Consider the following 16,573-nt stretch of genomic DNA (forward strand, 5'->3'; position numbering starts at 1 on the left):
AGCAATCTCTTGAATTTCGCGGTTAAAACGCCCTTTTTGTTTTTTTTTTTTTTTTTTTTTTGTCTTTGCGCATTACATCTGCTTGCGGTTCGGCATTGTCTCGCGCAACTGTCGTAAAACACTAAAGGGCTCTCTTCTCTGTCCACCCTTTGTTTTAGTGCCAGATACCATAATATATTCGCATTGTTCTGCCATGGCTGGTTTTCGCCGCAGGCTGAACTCGCGATCTAGAGGAGAGAAACGAGAGTGCCGGGGCTCGCTCAGCTTTCTCTCTTTCTTTCTCTCTCTCTCCTTGAACGCGCACGTAGAAAGAAGAGACCTCTTCTCTCTTTCTGATATATTGCCCGCCGGACTCAATTTTGGCGAGGCGCACTAAAACAACGTTGCGCATTCGCTCGCAATGCGATCCGTAACGTCGACTTCTCTTCGCACGTCTTTCTCCCTCTCTCTCTCTCTCATCCTAATTTTATTTACGACCCAATCATCGTTTTTGCGTCGTAATATTTTTTACCTCGCCCTTCCTATGTAATATCTTACGATCTCTTAAAAACTTTATCAATCGATGACTTATTCAAGCCGGAAAAGAAAGCGAAAAGTTTGTTTGAGACAACAGCTGTCGAAAATCCGACTTCAATCCCTAATCCTCAAGCGTTCTTAAAAGTGAAGGTCTGACGCGTTTTGTTCGACTTAAAACTATTCGAAAAATTTTCCAAAACTTCTTTCAAGTGTCTACCAATTTTGTTGTTTATTTAACGAACAAATAGTTTTACATATTGAATTTATTTTTTTAAATAAATTTTTGAAGAAGGTTTCGAAAGAGATGGTGAGCAAAGGGGAAATTCCAAAGGGGAGGTTCGGAATTAGGAGTAAATCTTATTCGCGGTTCAATCGTGCGAGTTGCTTTTGTGAAGCGTGTCGCGGACGGAATGCGACACACAGACGTGTTGCAAGGGTGCGTTTTATCGTTGTTCGCGCGACGATATACAATAGAGGAGGCGCGACGCCGTGTGTGCGGACGTGTGGTCGGCGACTTTGACACACAAGCGCGCGACGACCGCAAGCTCTGCGCGCGATCGTTGCGCGAACGCAACAAAGGACCTCGAGGTGTATACGCCACTTGCATCCGGTATCGCGATCTAACGCGAGGAGGAATGCATCGCGCCCGATGAAAGCGCGATGAGGAGGGAAAGAAGGGGAGAAAAAACGAGAGAGGAAGCGGGGTAGCCGTCGAGAGAGACGACGGCAACGAGAAAGCACGTACGTCACTGTCAACTGCGATTCTTCACGCCATCGTCTGACTGATTTCCGCGTGTAAATCATCGCGTTTGTCTCGCCGGGGTTTCGCTACGAGGTTTACGGACATTCGGCGGAACCGGACTCGTGTCGGATAACTTAATGAGAATATCTGTGCGCGCGCGCGGAAACGACAACGCGCAACTACGGGATTATTCATTGGCCTTACATAAAGACGTTTGAACGTTCGGTCATAATTTCTCTCGCGGAATTGCGCGAGTCACTAGCCTCCGCGACGAGAAAATTGTTGCAGTCAAGGAACGTTTGTGCGTTATATGAGACGTGTTATGTCTCACAAACAACTACAATTGCATGGTCGTTTGTAACGTATTATTTTGTAATATATTATTGTTAAACATTTCAAAGTAGATCGCTGCTCGCGCGAGCGAAAAAGTTATTATACAAAACCACGCGGAATCCCATCATTCGTGGGATGAGCATCCGTCAGCGTTGCGCGTCGTCGACGGATCTCGCTTATCTCGAGGCCTTAACGACTCGCGAAGCAATTATCCCTCACTCGGGCGGCTCGAAGCGAAAATGACGATAAATCAACGTCAAAGTAACGATCTGACAATCGAAACAATTACCTGGCCGCGATTCGATTTTGCGCGCGCGAACTACGCGAATGCTCATTTGGTCGAGGGAAATTCAGGGACTACCGGGCGATCGATTATCGGATCTCGCCCGAGGTAATTAGCCGTCGTGTTTCTGCTCGCGCGAGGGAATTACGAGCATCGAAATGACGAGGAACAATCCTTAATTATAGGTTTCGACACGCTTGACGCAACAATGTTATATTCGCGTACATTCTATTAATTTATGTTAAAACATCTCGTGCGACGAGATCGATTACTCATGTTAATTAACATGTATCGCGCTAAATACGTACAAACTTTTCATCTTATCTGCAAACCAAAATTTCGTTGTTTTTTTATTCAAAAAATACAACGTTTCAAAAAACGTGAAATCTGTTCAACTCCACAGGACACAGAAAATGTAAAAAAATTCTAAAGAAAAAGAAAAGAACAACATTCAAAGAAACGTTTCAATGAAGTCTCAGAAAACTTCTTAGATTCTGTTTTTTTTCTCTCTCTCCAGGAATGTCGTGATTTTCTGAGATTTACAATACTCCGAAAGTCCGAAACGTGCAACAACAGAGCTGTGCGTCTATTGTGCGCGTCAGGGGTTCGCACTAGCGTTAGAAAAACGGACGTTGCATTTTGTCGCAACGGATGTTAGGTGTGCGACCAGTCGCATTTGCGAATGAAATAACGCGAGCGTGAGACCTAATTCTATATTTTATATTATTAATATTCAATTGAAATGACAGTCACACGTAGTGCACCAAAGAGAAGACACTCTTTAAATGATAACAGCGCGAATTACACAATCTATCTGACTGTCTTGTACAAGATATACGCGACGAACACGATTCTCGACGACGGAACGCAACATGCATTAACTCGTAGGGTGTCGAATACGAGAAGCCTGAGAAAGGTGTACAACAAGCTCGCGGTTCCTCGAAATCTGACCATGTTGTTTCAGTCATTGACTTCAACGCGATCTTTCTCACGAAACTGCATTCTGTCGTAAAGTTCGAGAAAGAATCGTTTGTTCTCGAAACCGCATTTGTAAATTTTAACACGAAAATTTGTTTTATAAATATGTACGTAAATAAAGAGCTATTTTTTGGAATAAGAAAAATACGTTATTATAAACATACGTGAAATAAGAAAATTATTTGTAAATAGTCTTAAAACAAAGTCTAGCAGGTAGACCTCACCCCTGGAGACAGATTGTGCGAAAGCAACAAAAAATTTCCAAATTCCAAGTTTCACTCACCTTGACGAAGGAATGAAACTTGACTTTGCTCGGCGACACGGGCGGGCTGTTTGCAAGTTGCTTCGGAGCGTGTAGCAAGTTCTGCACATCCAACAGACACCCCTTCCTGGCGTAGGGTCTGCTCTTGGGACTCGTCTGCAATTCTTCCTCGTGCTTCATCTTTTTCGCCAGCCTCAAATTCTCCTTGATGTTCTGCTTGCACAAGATATAACTAATCTTTCTCTTCTTGGCAATTGAGTCTCTTTCGCAAATTCTCCTCCACGCTGTGGACACCATGCTAACGGAGCACAGGTCCTGAGGTCCGAGATAAGCTAGGATTTTCGAAACTACGTGCAAATGGTTGCTCTCCTCACCGAGAAGCGACAGAAAGTCAACTCTTTCTCTTCCGGCGTAATCCGAACCGGATCTGATGTTGCTTCGCAATGTCGCGAACAGACCGCGATAGCTGAAGTCCAGCTTCTTCGGTTTGATCTCCGACGTGGCGGCCAGATCCGTGATGCACAGCTCGCTCAGCTTCCGATTCTCGGACGCGGGTGTGACGGGCACCAGGGCTCTCCATTTCTTCTCGCTTCTGTTCCTGAGAACCTCGTCGCACTCGTTGCTGGCGCAGCTCGGGGTGGAGTGTACCAGACCGAGGCTCTGGTTGATACTCACACATGAGGGTTCTAGCACGGAGTCATGTTCGACGGACGAGATCTCGGAAACGGGGTGGGTCTCGGAATCAGAAGTGTTCAACAGATGACTGTACTTTGAACGGCGCGCGACTCTCTGCGATTTCTCGCACTGAATAGGATCCCGACGGAATCTGTAGTGCTTCTTGGCGGACAACGCTCCGGAAGAAGATCGCGTTCTGTAGCCGGTCACCGTCAGCGCACAGCTGCTGCTGGTGTGCGGCGTGAGGGTGGACAGGTAACCGCTGTCCGTGCTGTTTTGAAGCTGGAAACTGTAGTTCACACAGACGTGCGGCGTCTGAGCGACGGGCATGCTCTCGACTTCCTCCATTGTGTCTCTCAAGGTGATACTTTAGCGATTATCTGAAAAAATCAGCGCTCACCTACCGATGCAGCCCCCCCTATCTTGTTTCCTTTTCGATCTTCCGCAACGAAAGCGACATGTTGCTTCTGTAACCTTCAGGTAAACATATTTGTTGCAGATATATTTTGATTGAAACAGACGATCGGTCACACGTGAAAGTCACTTTGTTGTTATCTACGAGAGTTTACCGACACAGTATTTACGTTTTCTCGCTAACTTAAAAAGGTTTTAATAAGCCACTTCACTTCTCATTGTATTCGGCGCGTGCTGCTTATAGATAAGATAGGACGAAAACTCACGCCGCTTTTTGTCGACCCGACAACGTAAATAACCACAACCGATTACTACCGTTCCCCGCTATCACTAAATCTCGAACGTGTTTTTGTTGTTTGCGATATACTTGACACGCGACGAAAACACGCGGACAAAACGTTCGACAAACGAAAATCGTTTCCTTCCTCGCGTGTTCCTTTTCATTCACGGCACTCGCGAAAACCGACTTTTTGCACTACACACGAACATTTCACGAGTGTTCCTTCGAGAAAGTTTTTCCTCGCGATATCGAATGTCACTTCGCGGTATCGATAAGTATCGAAAAACAGATCGCGTCACGAGTCCTGCGTCGCGAAGTTGACCGAAGCTGTCGCGCCGCTCATGGCGCGAGCGCTTGACGTTTCCCGCTCGATGTGTTGATGCGCGAGACACTCGCGTTGCTCGGCGCTGCGCTCACGTGCGCGTCGCGCGGGAAACGCACCCCGCAGCATCGGTTTCTCCCTCTCCTCTCTTCGTTGCGACCCTTCGCGGCAACGGCCATGGGAGACCGGACACCCCTTCCAGTATGTGGAAACACCACCTTTCACCGCCGCTATGTTGCTGCTGCGCCGGATGTTGAACGCGAATAGGGGTTCAATTCAAACTCGAATTCTGAGAGAGGGGGACGCCGCTCTCAGCGCCGTCTAAGCGAGCGATCCCGAACTAGCAAATTGAAATACAAGCGAGTGGGGAAGTGGCGCCAAATTTAAATCTTAACGCAAGCGCGTTCTCACAAACGTTATCATCTGTTACGTTATCATCTGTTTCGTGTCAATCTTAAAAGATTGATACGAAAAACTACTAATTTTTACAGAACTGTTTTTGTTTAATAAGTTGAAAGTTTTGAAACAGTTTTTATGTTGAAGTATTTCTCTGTGCAATCTTAAATAACGTGTATAACCAGTTAAACTTATTATTTATTAACTTACAAAAAGCATTATTTTACTTACGTTAATACGAACAATGTAATGATATTTCTTGTAGCGTGTGATTTTATAAACATGTACGTTTTTTATTCGAACTTACCGACACGTCTCGCTGTCGCGCAACACTCTCACTACTAGCGCCATCTGTGAATCTTTCGCATATGTGCTACAAACTTTAAGGGTCATCGCGCTCATATCGCCATAGACAACCGTAAGACGTACCGTAAAAATTGACCAATTATAATCGTTTATATTCGAAAATGGTTTCGCTTTGTGATTAGAAAATTCTTAATGTAATTGGCTAATTTTTACGGTATGTTACAGCTACGGCAATTTGTGTGCGAAGGCCTTAATCTGTGAGTAAAATACCATCGTAATGTTACGATGCGATTGGTCGATCAGAATCGACGCAATAGCCAATCAATACGCTGCTCTTTTGTAGATCAAAATGCTGATTGGCTATCGCGTTGTGTCTCATCGCGCATAACACGTTGGCAATATCGTAAATACATGTAAACAAACCGTAATCGAGTTATCTCGCACCGACAGATGGCGACTTCGATTTTCTCAGAGGGGCGCAGAGTGCGGGGAACAAGGTTTACATGCATCACACGGTGAAGATTGTCGGACGATGCCGACGAGTCTCGTTGGTGTACGCTTTACCTGTTGATGATCGAGTTCGGTTCAGTCCGCGATATAATTGGGGCTCACAGCTGAACGACGATACGGACGAATAAAATTCTGGTTAGTAAGACTCGCGAGTGTTTGCGTCGGTCCTTACGGTTGGCGGTTAAACATTTTCATACAGAACTAGAGCGCTGAGAAGCGATAGGCGCTCCGGAATTTTTCGTGCCTCGGAAAATCAGAAAAGAACCACTGTCAACCCCCCGTGACCACGATGCTTTCCGGTCGCGTGTGGTTAATCAAGTTGTTTCGCGCCTGATCGGGAGATATCGGGACCGAACGTTTGCAACATCCTCTCGGAACATGACTGAAGATGTAACAACACTCAGTGTCTCCGTGCGAAATTAGTTGTTTTTCTTGGTGTTTTCTTCATCGAGTGAGACGAGTGAGTGACTTTAGTGGCAATAGAGAGGATGGCAGTCCGCATCACTCTGGAATGTGGACACACGTCGACACTGCGGATGCGTACCACTCCGGAGGGTTACACGCACGATTGGGAAGTGTTCGTACGCGGAATTGACAATGCCGATATATATCAATACATTGAAAAAGGTACGTTATTTACTGATTTACGAGGTTTCTCTTCAATGTTGAACCGTTTAATATATTTATTAAGTACGAGTTAATTAACTTCTGCAAATTTGCAATTTTATTCGTTCTTTTCTCTATTGTTTACATTATTTATCAACTTTCGAAAGTTCAAAACTTTGACTCAAAATATCACAACGTCAGATTTTATTTTACAAATTTGTAAACTTTATATAATGTTATAAAACAACTTAGAAAGTTTGATAGTTTTGTAGACAAAAAACTCTGACTACTTAAGATAAGATAAGACAAATTGTCTACTAATGACTTATTGTTTCCAGTGGTATTCCTGTTACATGACACATTTCGGAATCCCAAAAGAGTGCTGAAAGAACCGCCATTTGTAGTAAAGGAATCTGGCTATGCAGGCTTCATAATACCTATAGAAATTTATTTGAGAAATAAAGATGAGCCGAAAAAATTTCAAATAACATATGATCTTCATCTGCAGCCAAGTGGCCCACCTATTAATAATGTCACTCGTCATGCAGAAATATTTCGTAATCCTTCTGATGAATTTAGAAAAAAGTTATTGAAAGGTGGAGGTGTAAGTATAATATTTATACATATTGAAATCTTTAAGAATTATTATATGATTAAAGAGAGAAGAGCCAATTGGTTGGCTATTACAGATCACAGAAATACATAATTTTATAAAATTGATATTTAGTTTTATCCATTTTTGTGTTTACTGCAAGATACTTGAATATAATTAAAGTTTATTAATAGCTTTTTTCTATTTTTTATGATTGTATATTGAAAGTCATTTTGACTTTCTTTTAAAGGTGTAATCATTATAAACATTTATAAAGAAGATAACAAATAAGTACAGGAGAAAACATTCATGGATCAAAAACAAATCAAAATTAATTAATTATTTTAGGTTATGGTATCTAGTAGAGATGGTTCATTGGAGAAAAATGATACAAAAACATTGATTGGCAAACCAAAGTTGAACGGCAGTGAGAACAAGAAACATCGCATTTCTGAATCCAAAACTTCTAACCCGTTTCATGATTTGTTTGGTCCTCCTATCAAAACAGCTCCTGTGAAAATATCACCAGACAGCAAGAAGATGAATCAATCCGATAAAAACATAGCTTCTAAGCCTTCTGCTGTGATTGAAAAATCTGACAAAATAGATAAAACAATTAAAACGAAGGAAGGTCTTCACAGGGACAATAGAAAAGACAAAGTAGACGATAAGAAGGATAAAAAGACTAGAGATAGTTCTAAGGATCAACTTAAAAGTAAAGAAAGATCTAAGAAAGATCTTCCTAGTCCTGGGAATAAGAGTCACTCAAGTCCTGGAACCAAGAGACCACCGTCACCTGTTGCTGCAAAGAAGTCATCAACTCCTCCTCCACCAACTGCAAAGCATTCTCTATCACCTAAATCAAAGGAGAAAGAAGTGAAGAAGAGTATGGAAAAAGAAAAGGATAGCAAGGATAAGGAGAAAACGAAGAGTAATTCCAAAAGTGATGGAATTGATTCCTCTAAATCTGAGAGAAAAAAAGAGAAGAAAAGACACAAAGATGACAAAGACAAAGAACGAAAAGACAAGTATAAAGATGCTGCGGATAAAGTTGCTGTTAAAGACATCGCAAAGATAAGCGAGAAGAAACCCGAAAGAACAGACAAGGTGGAAAAATCGGATAAAGAGAAAACCCAGGAATATAAATCGTCATCGAGAGACGGCAGAAAATCGCCAAAACCCTCGAAGGAAAACGACAAGGTGAAAGATGACAAAGCAATAAAAGTGGAAAAATCAGACAAGAATGAGAAGTCTGAGAAAACGAAGGATGGTAAGAGCGACAAAGAGAGACAGAAGCACAAACATAAAAAGAGAGACAAAAAGGACAAGAGGGACAGCAAAGACAGGGAAAAGAAGGAGAAACGGGAAAGAAGTAAAGACAGCAGTGAGAAACAAAACAACGCGTCTTCCGCCACGTCCGGCGGAAATCCACTGTCCACTCTTATAACGGAGATGCCGGAAAAAGACAGCAGCGATTCGGCACCTTCGGTAGACGACGACTCGTTACCTGAAAGCAAAAACATGACTAATATCAAAAAGGAAACGGAACCTGCGATATCAACTACACCCGTGGAAATGGCAAAACCACTTTCTCCCGGCATATCGATGGAGATAAAGAAGGACAAGAGCGATCGCAATAGAAAAGACAAATCCAAAAGGAGCGAGGAAAGAGAAAGCCGAAAGAGAAAGAGAAACAAAGAAGACGAAGAGATTTCAGCGAAACGCCAATCGACTTCTCCACCTTTGGAGCCAGTCTCGTCGAGTCAGTCTCCGGTCGCGATAGACGGCGATGCTGTTCATCATTCGGAAAAGGACATGAAAAAGGACAAAGATCTTAAGAAGGACGATCGTGTCGATTTGATGGATCAGGTGGTCAATGACAAGGATATCGATACTTACGTCGAACAGGTAGCTCCCGATTCCACCAACAGCACTGACGTGGAGATCAATGAGCCGCCGATATTCTCCGAGGACTATGTATCTCAATTGAAGGATCTGCAACACAAAATAATGACGTTGCAAGATAATCAAGAGCTGCAGAGAGTGGTGCAGCTAATTGCGGAGACCGGCCAATACGAAATCACGAAGAAGACGTTCGATTTCGACCTGTGTGCGTTGGATCGTAGAACTGTACAGCGTCTTCAACAGTTTTTCTCTGCATCTTGACCATCTGTGATGTAAGGTATATCACACCTGTTTGGTTAACTTGTATACATACTTGTAAGATTGCATGAAATTTATCTTGCTAAGAAAGAATTTCCGGCAAGTATAGACGTATAAAATTCCAAACAGAGGAATTCATTTTTGAATAATGAGAGTTTTTAGTTATATTACTCGGAAAACTTAAATAAATATCTTTAAAGAATTTAAAACTTACTTTTGCATGTTTTTTTTTTTTTTTTTTTTCTTTTATATCGCGATACCCAGAATGTCGTAACAGACGTTTTAAAATGTTCTAAATTAGACGACAAAGTATATGTATATAATATATACGAGGAGATTTGGCACACGTTGTACCAAGTAGTTCCCCGTTAAGAAAGAAAGAAATTTAACTTGTGTTATAAAAAGACGTGTGACAGATCAATCCTGTGTTTTGACAACGGGATATCGACTCCGTCACGTACGCCTCTGTAATCGTTTCTCATTTTACTTGATTTTTTTCTTTATTGGTCGAGATAATTTGTATTAATTTCTAGATAATTTTTATCTAGAAAAAAAGCGTACTCTGCTACTCCGTTAATTAAGAACCAAAATTTTCTTCATTAACGAGATACCGCAGTACTTTGTAGAATAATATTTTGGTGCACTAAAAAACATATTAACATTTGCATTTATCGGACGTTATCTACTACGCAGAGAAAAAGTTGATTTCTTATCGTACATTGTATGTATTGCGTATGATTGCACTGATTTAGTGATACAAGAAATAATTGTAAGCACGAACACCGTGTCATGTGTGTGTGTCATTGCTTTGTAACATATAGACATATTTTTAACGTTGCGTATTTTTCTTCTTTTTTTTTTTTTTCATCGTGTGTGTGCGCGCGTGTGTGTGTTTGGAACATAAAAAAAGCCTAGTTTACTTATTTATATTGAGACTACACAATATTTATTGATATTTTTGTACAGATCGTATATAGACTATACTTGTGTTGACGTACAGTGACAGCGAGTTTATAAAAAAAAGTGTGATGACTTATGTATTTGCGCATAGGAAATATGTGTGCGAAAGAAGATTCTTCTAACGACAATTCGCACGCGCGTGTGATATATGTTTAGGATATTCTCTATAACATATTATGCATACGTTAAGAAAATTTCCTCTGTATCCCAGCCGTAATATTTTCTACTTGCAAATTGCACTGTCAGGGATGAGAGGGATTTAAAAAAAAATGCGATGACAAAAATGATGATTCTTCACATAGATCGATTTGAGTAAAATCATCAGAAATTCTTGTAAAGAATTCCAAACCTAATTCTTTGGCTGCGCGCGACGCTGTACATGTACGCGCGTTGTCACAAATCGACATATCCTGTCACACACATGTGGAGTCTCTCTACGTATGTAGAGCTCTACACACAGATTATCTTAGTATTACTCGACGAGGCCAGTTTCCCCCTCGAAATTCTGAGAGGAGATACAAATGAATATTAATAAGTGCTAATCATGCGGTTAACACGCCGCAGTCAAAGGATTAATATGCGTTATAAAAGAATTCATTGTTTGGGTAGGTATATACGATCATCAACATGTATCAACAGTCTCTTGTTTTTTTTTTTTGCTAGCTCGTTTTTCAAATTTTAATATAATTTTGTCGCAAATACCACACATATGCATCGCAGTTTGTGCGGCGTGTTTATGCAGCTGTCACACAAATGTTTCTTTGCTTTATGTGATACGTCTTTACATTGCATTGGAATATTTCGCTATTGATAAAATTATATGTATGATCACAACGATTATAATATATATAAATCTTCGTATCGTAGTCAAGATGTTACGTGCAATTGATACGTGTGAAATAGTTTAATGGTTTTTGATAAAGTTACAAATGAGATAGCAAAGAATATATATATTATATAATTTTAAGGCACTAGTTCGGCGATGTGTTGTTGATAAGTGTGGCTAAAAAAAAACATGTGCGAAAACATGTGTGAAATGTCACGCAGTTATGTTTTCTACAGGCGGTTAACTCTATGTTACACTGGAATGCTTGCTCCAATGCTTAGATCGAAATTGAGAAAGACGGATAAGCTGCTCATGTAAATACCACTTCCCTTTCTGTCTCTTCTCTAGTGAATTGTCAGCGGTATATTTCTTTTTTTTTTTTTTCTATTTTCTTCCAATTCTTTCTTTCACATTCACGTTTCATTGCAGTGAGCTATATTTATTCTAGTATAGAATAGAATTCGCTGGTACGCCAGTACAATTGATTCATATGTGCGTGTGTGCGTTAAGTGTGCTTCTCGATTAAAATACTCGATGTTATGCCATTTTGGCGTACGTTGTTGTAAACACCAATAAGCGGGAAAGAAAATGTCTGTCGAAGTGCTATTGCATCGAACATTCACGTGACATTTTTTAAAGTTGTTTTTTTCGATTTTATAAAATTGTCTATTCTATGTTTTTTCATACTTTTTATTTGCATGTTATTTGTATGAATTTTTAAAAATTCTTCTATTATTATTGTATCAGTTGTTTTGTACAATCATTTGATGCAGTGTGTTACTTCCATATAACGTCGAGTTTGCAATCGTACTGCGAGTAGAATCAAAGCAGTGCTTTTGAAACTGGATTATAGAAGATTATACTGCATTATCTGATGTATGTATTTTAAATGATGTATTAGCAACAAAATTGTATAAAGTATCAAATTTTTTTGATTTGAAAATAAATAAATATGTTTGCATTTTGTGTGTATATGTGTGTGTGTGTGTGTGTGTGTATGTTTCAGCAAAACTTTTGTAATTCCATAATTTAAAAACAACAGATCAACTTGTGCGACAGATCTAAGAGGCAAAATATCAAAGCAAATTTAATTATATACACATATGAATTGTACGTTTAAATACTATAATAGTGGACTGCAGCTTTGTTATATTGTATCTGCTTATGTACGAAGTAGCTCAGCGCGCACATAATAACTGTAACAAATTTATTGCGAAATACCACAGAGTTTAATGCGTTATGTTACATGTTATACGGACTTTAGTCGTTTTACCGCCCCCCAATGTTTTAATCATCTTATATTTACATATTTGGGACGTAAAATTGGCGCGGTGAAGTGCAAGAGGTTTATATTCATTTTGATGAATTACCACACATATGCAATAGAACACCAAAGCTTGTTGTTGTAATAAAATAATAAAAGCTTCTGTCGTGTAATCAAATGATACAAACAACACCCGTGCAAGATATTTTTTACATCTCTGTATCAACGGACAGGAGAGGAAAAAAAAGCTAATAAGATTAGATGTAATTTTTAGATGCCTTTTTCAGACTTTTTGTCGGAATTTCGCAAATGAGATTTTTTATGAACGTTGAAGCTTGATTTTGCAAACAGATCGAATCAAGATGTAGTTATACAAGTACATATATATAAAGTTTTATCGTAGTGATGTGATATTCAGCTCGATTATTATTGCATGATTACGCAATATCTCTCTTTTCCTCTCTCTCTCTCTCTCTCTCTCTCTATCTTTATCTTTATCTCTCACTCTCTCTCTCTCTTTCTCGCTCTTGCGATTTAAAAATCTGTAATCACACTTTTATTTTTATTATCGTATAAATAATAATACATAACATATTTTGTGTTCACACACACACGGCGTGATCTTCTAATCGCAAGTTGTTATTTATCTATAATATATGAATAGAGATCACACACACACATAATTGTAAAAAGTGTCGCAAAATACATAGTAGATATTATACATACATATATTTACGGATACGGATCGTTGATTTTTATAATAATGTTCGAACAATTGTGTACGTATATATCGATGATACACTGATGATTGTACTCTATGATAGTACCATATGAATTATATAATACTTGAATTTACTTGATTGATTTTGATCGTTATATGATATTTATGATTGCTTAGTCATTCAAGTTTATTGTTGTGCGGTTTTGTAAGAACTTCTAGATCATTGTTGTATAAAAAGAAAAAAGTCATAGATGCCGCGCGCGTGCGCACAAGAATGATAAATTCTCATGATTCTCATTTACATATGTACATAGTAGATGAATAAATGATGAAATGCGGAGTAAAATGATCAATGACTTTGTGAAATACAAGTACAAGACAAAACTGGATTTGTATGCCATTTTGATGTATTCACATTAAATCTATTAAAAAATAATATATATATATATAAATATATATATATATATATCTTAACCAATTGTGTGTCTTTCGATATTTCTTGATATCTGTGAGATGAAACTAATTCACTATTGGGAATTCAACAAATCTCAGGATAAATATTATGTATTGGTTTTTATATACATATATGTAGCTTGTATATTTTTTATTATATTCTTTGATTTTATTTAATTTCTCTTAATCTTCCGTACAATAAATGTAACAGAGTAAAATTGTGATTACGATCTGCTTGTCTGTTGGTAACTTCATTATATAATAACAATATTAATTAAATAATTACAAAGATAATGTGAAGACGTGATTCGTATCGTATGTTCAAAAGCGTATCTTTCAGCCGTTTTTTTTCCGATCACGTCGAATTCTTCACAACAGGTGGCACAACAAACATATAGATGTTGTTTTCCCCAGAAGAAAGTTGATACAATTATTAGACACAAGCGTAACGAAATAATAAAATGGTCTAATATCCTGCCAATTCGGCGAATGTCGAGTCCATTTCGTCGGCCAACGACTTGTATCTGTCCTTGTTAATACCAAGTTCGTCTGAAATGTAAGAAAAGAATGTTCTATCACCAATTTCTAAGCATTTTAAAGACCAGTCAATTTTTTTTAACTAAAGAACTTGAAAATAATGTTGCCATAAAAAATTCAAATTATTTCTTCTATAATGTCAATAAATAAAAAGTATCCAAAGAAGCAAAAATGATAACTAGACAAAATCAATTATTAAAAAAGTGCCAATTATAAGTTCGGTTACGTGTATAAAAAATAGAAGTTTTTTTACCTTCGAGCCTATCGACCTCCTTCTGGAGTTTCTTGACGGTCTTTTCGGCAAATTCGGCGCGGGCTTCGGCTTCCTTTAGTTTCACTGTCAAGGTCTTTAGTTGACGCTTGAATTCTTCGACTCGTTGATTGGCCTAAAAATGCAAAGATTGTGGTCGTGACAAGCGGCATTTTAAATAAAACATAAGATTATAAAAATGATACAAATATGTGACATACTGTGCTATAGTCATACCTTCTCTTCGGAGACTTCCAGAGACTTCAAGCTGTTACCAACGACCTTCAACTCTTCTTCCAACTCCATGATTTTGCTACGGAAAAAAAAGAAAGTGAAGAATGAATTTGTTTATGTTGAATCTACTCCTTGTGTTAATCTGACACTTACGCCTCGCCAGATTTCACGCGATCCTCAGCGACTTCGAGCTCGTCTTCAACGAAGGCCAGCTTGCGAGACACTTCGTCGGACTTGCCGTCGGCGTCTTCCGCGAGCAAACGGGCCTCCTTCAGTTGGTTCGTCAATTGGTCCATCCTCTCCTCATCCTGCTGCGCGCGATTTTCCAACACTTTGCACATACTGCAAGACGCAATTGCGCGATGTTAAATACGCAACGAGAATGAGTGCGACTTAGCGGCCTTTAAGCGTGTAACAATTAACGACATAATCACCGGCTGGACTCGTCGGCGGCCTGCGAAGCTTCGGTCAACTTGGCAGTCGCGGTGTTCAATCGTTCCTCCGAACGCTCAAGATCCTCCTCGATAAGCTGGACTTTGCGATTAAGTGCGGCGACCTCGGCTTCAGCCTGAAAGTGACATAGAGCAATTGGAATTCGAAGCGCGCATAACAGAGCAAATTACGACGACATAAACATCTGAACAAGAAGCTCACGTTGGTGAGGGATTTCTCGCGATCCTCAAGATCTTTGTTGGCTTGCTCAAGAGCCTGTTTGTTCGAATTGAGATCGCTCTCGACCTGAGTCAATTTCTTCGTGAGCTCCGCGACCTCCTCGAGAACCTTGTCCGCGCGCATATTCGCGTCCTTCGCCTGCCCCTCGCAGGTGTCCGCTTTGTCCATAGCATTGTCCTTCTCAAGCTTCATCGCTTGCATCTTCTTCTTGATGACATCCATGGTGGCGGCTTTGTTTTGAGGACTGTCCCAACGAAATTATCGAGTGTGCTGGAAATGAAACGTACACATACGTCAAGTTCCATCGTGTTGTTTCGCAAACAATTCGTATTTTCTTGGCAATAACGTAATTTTGGATCTTCCATTATCTCTCGGGCGGGGGATGCAATTCGACGAAGGTATGTTATGCTGGCCAAGCGCGGTTCGCGAGCTATTGAATCTCTCCGATGTTCCGCGAGCCACAATTCCGGCGGCTGATCGCAACGCGTAAGCACGAGGAGGATCGCACGCATCGGAGCGTCTACGGAAATAGCATCCCGCAGCCCGATTCTATAAATATGTGCGGAACGACGACGACGTCGACAACGGCGGTGGCGGAGAGAGAGAGAGAGAGAAACGGTCGCTCTCCGGACGCTCCGTGGCGGCGCCGCGCAAGAAGAGAGGCCCAAAACGTAACGAGTTTAACCCAGAAGAACGGGCTTTACTTGGCCGCCACCACCGACCGACATTCGATCTAACCGACGCGTATTAATAGCATTTTACAAAACTTCGCCGACTAAGTTCGTGATAGCCGCGGATATTTCGTCTCGCGCGCGAATTTTACGCCCTCGTATATGCCGAACGTGCGCGTATATTTTCCGTCGTTTTCACGGAAACCGCCTACTTTTATTTTTTTTTTTTTTTATGACAAAACTAACACATCGCCAGCGGAAAATGCAATCCAAACGAAATGTATGTAACATCGAAAATATTATTTTTTGTGATGCATGATGAATTTATATAAGCACAATGACTTCAGGATGGGAAAACATTTAATGTGTGTGTTAAAGCAGAAACGCCGTTAAAAAGACAGAGCTGCATGTAATCAATATAATATGTTATATTGATTTTCAATGTACATAAGCATAAAGCTACGTGTCTTGAATACCCGCACGTTGCTAAAAGAAACTGTAGCAAGAATAAAAAAAAAAAAAAAAAAAAAAACGAAAAAAATAATTTAGCACAACTCGTGTATAAACGTTTCAAAAAAAAAAAAAACACGACAAAATTGACCACGGC

The 16,573-nt window shown here is 39.9% G+C and overlaps 3 protein-coding genes across 3 annotated transcripts in view; 1 reads left to right on the plus strand and 2 right to left on the minus strand.

The window, feature by feature from the left end:
* The window catches only part of LOC109863562, a 29,078-nt gene extending 24,235 nt beyond the window's left edge, over nucleotides 1-4,843 (minus strand). The window contains exon 1 of the mRNA XM_020443834.1: nucleotides 3,136-4,843. Within this exon, the coding sequence (XP_020299423.1) occupies nucleotides 3,136-4,137 (1,002 nt within the window). The 5' untranslated portion in view covers nucleotides 4,138-4,843. The remainder of the gene's footprint in view (nucleotides 1-3,135) is intronic.
* Nucleotides 4,844-6,024: 1,181 nt separating this feature from the next.
* On the plus strand, nucleotides 6,025-10,235 carry LOC109863625 (protein AF-9). The gene is made up of 3 exons (XM_020443963.1): nucleotides 6,025-6,644; nucleotides 6,962-7,227; nucleotides 7,564-10,235. The coding sequence occupies exons 1-3, from the start codon at nucleotides 6,506-6,508 to the stop codon at nucleotides 9,379-9,381; spliced, it is 2,223 nt and encodes a 740-aa protein (XP_020299552.1). The 5' UTR covers nucleotides 6,025-6,505; the 3' UTR covers nucleotides 9,382-10,235.
* Nucleotides 10,236-13,977: 3,742 nt separating this feature from the next.
* Nucleotides 13,978-16,573, minus strand: part of LOC109863493 (tropomyosin-1) — a 4,213-nt gene continuing 1,617 nt past the window's right edge. The window contains exons 2-7 of the mRNA XM_020443758.1: nucleotides 15,278-15,565; nucleotides 15,058-15,191; nucleotides 14,777-14,965; nucleotides 14,627-14,702; nucleotides 14,393-14,525; nucleotides 13,978-14,151 (exon numbers count right to left, since the gene is read on the minus strand). Coding sequence (XP_020299347.1) covers nucleotides 14,069-14,151; nucleotides 14,393-14,525; nucleotides 14,627-14,702; nucleotides 14,777-14,965; nucleotides 15,058-15,191; nucleotides 15,278-15,517 — 855 coding nt within the window. The 5' untranslated portion in view covers nucleotides 15,518-15,565 and the 3' untranslated portion in view covers nucleotides 13,978-14,068. The remainder of the gene's footprint in view (nucleotides 14,152-14,392; nucleotides 14,526-14,626; nucleotides 14,703-14,776; nucleotides 14,966-15,057; nucleotides 15,192-15,277; nucleotides 15,566-16,573) is intronic.

The sequence above is a fragment of the Pseudomyrmex gracilis genome, unplaced genomic scaffold (genome assembly GCF_002006095.1).
Source record: "Pseudomyrmex gracilis isolate BER0280 unplaced genomic scaffold, ASM200609v1 scaffold_11, whole genome shotgun sequence".
NCBI classification, from domain to species: domain Eukaryota; kingdom Metazoa; phylum Arthropoda; class Insecta; order Hymenoptera; family Formicidae; genus Pseudomyrmex; species Pseudomyrmex gracilis.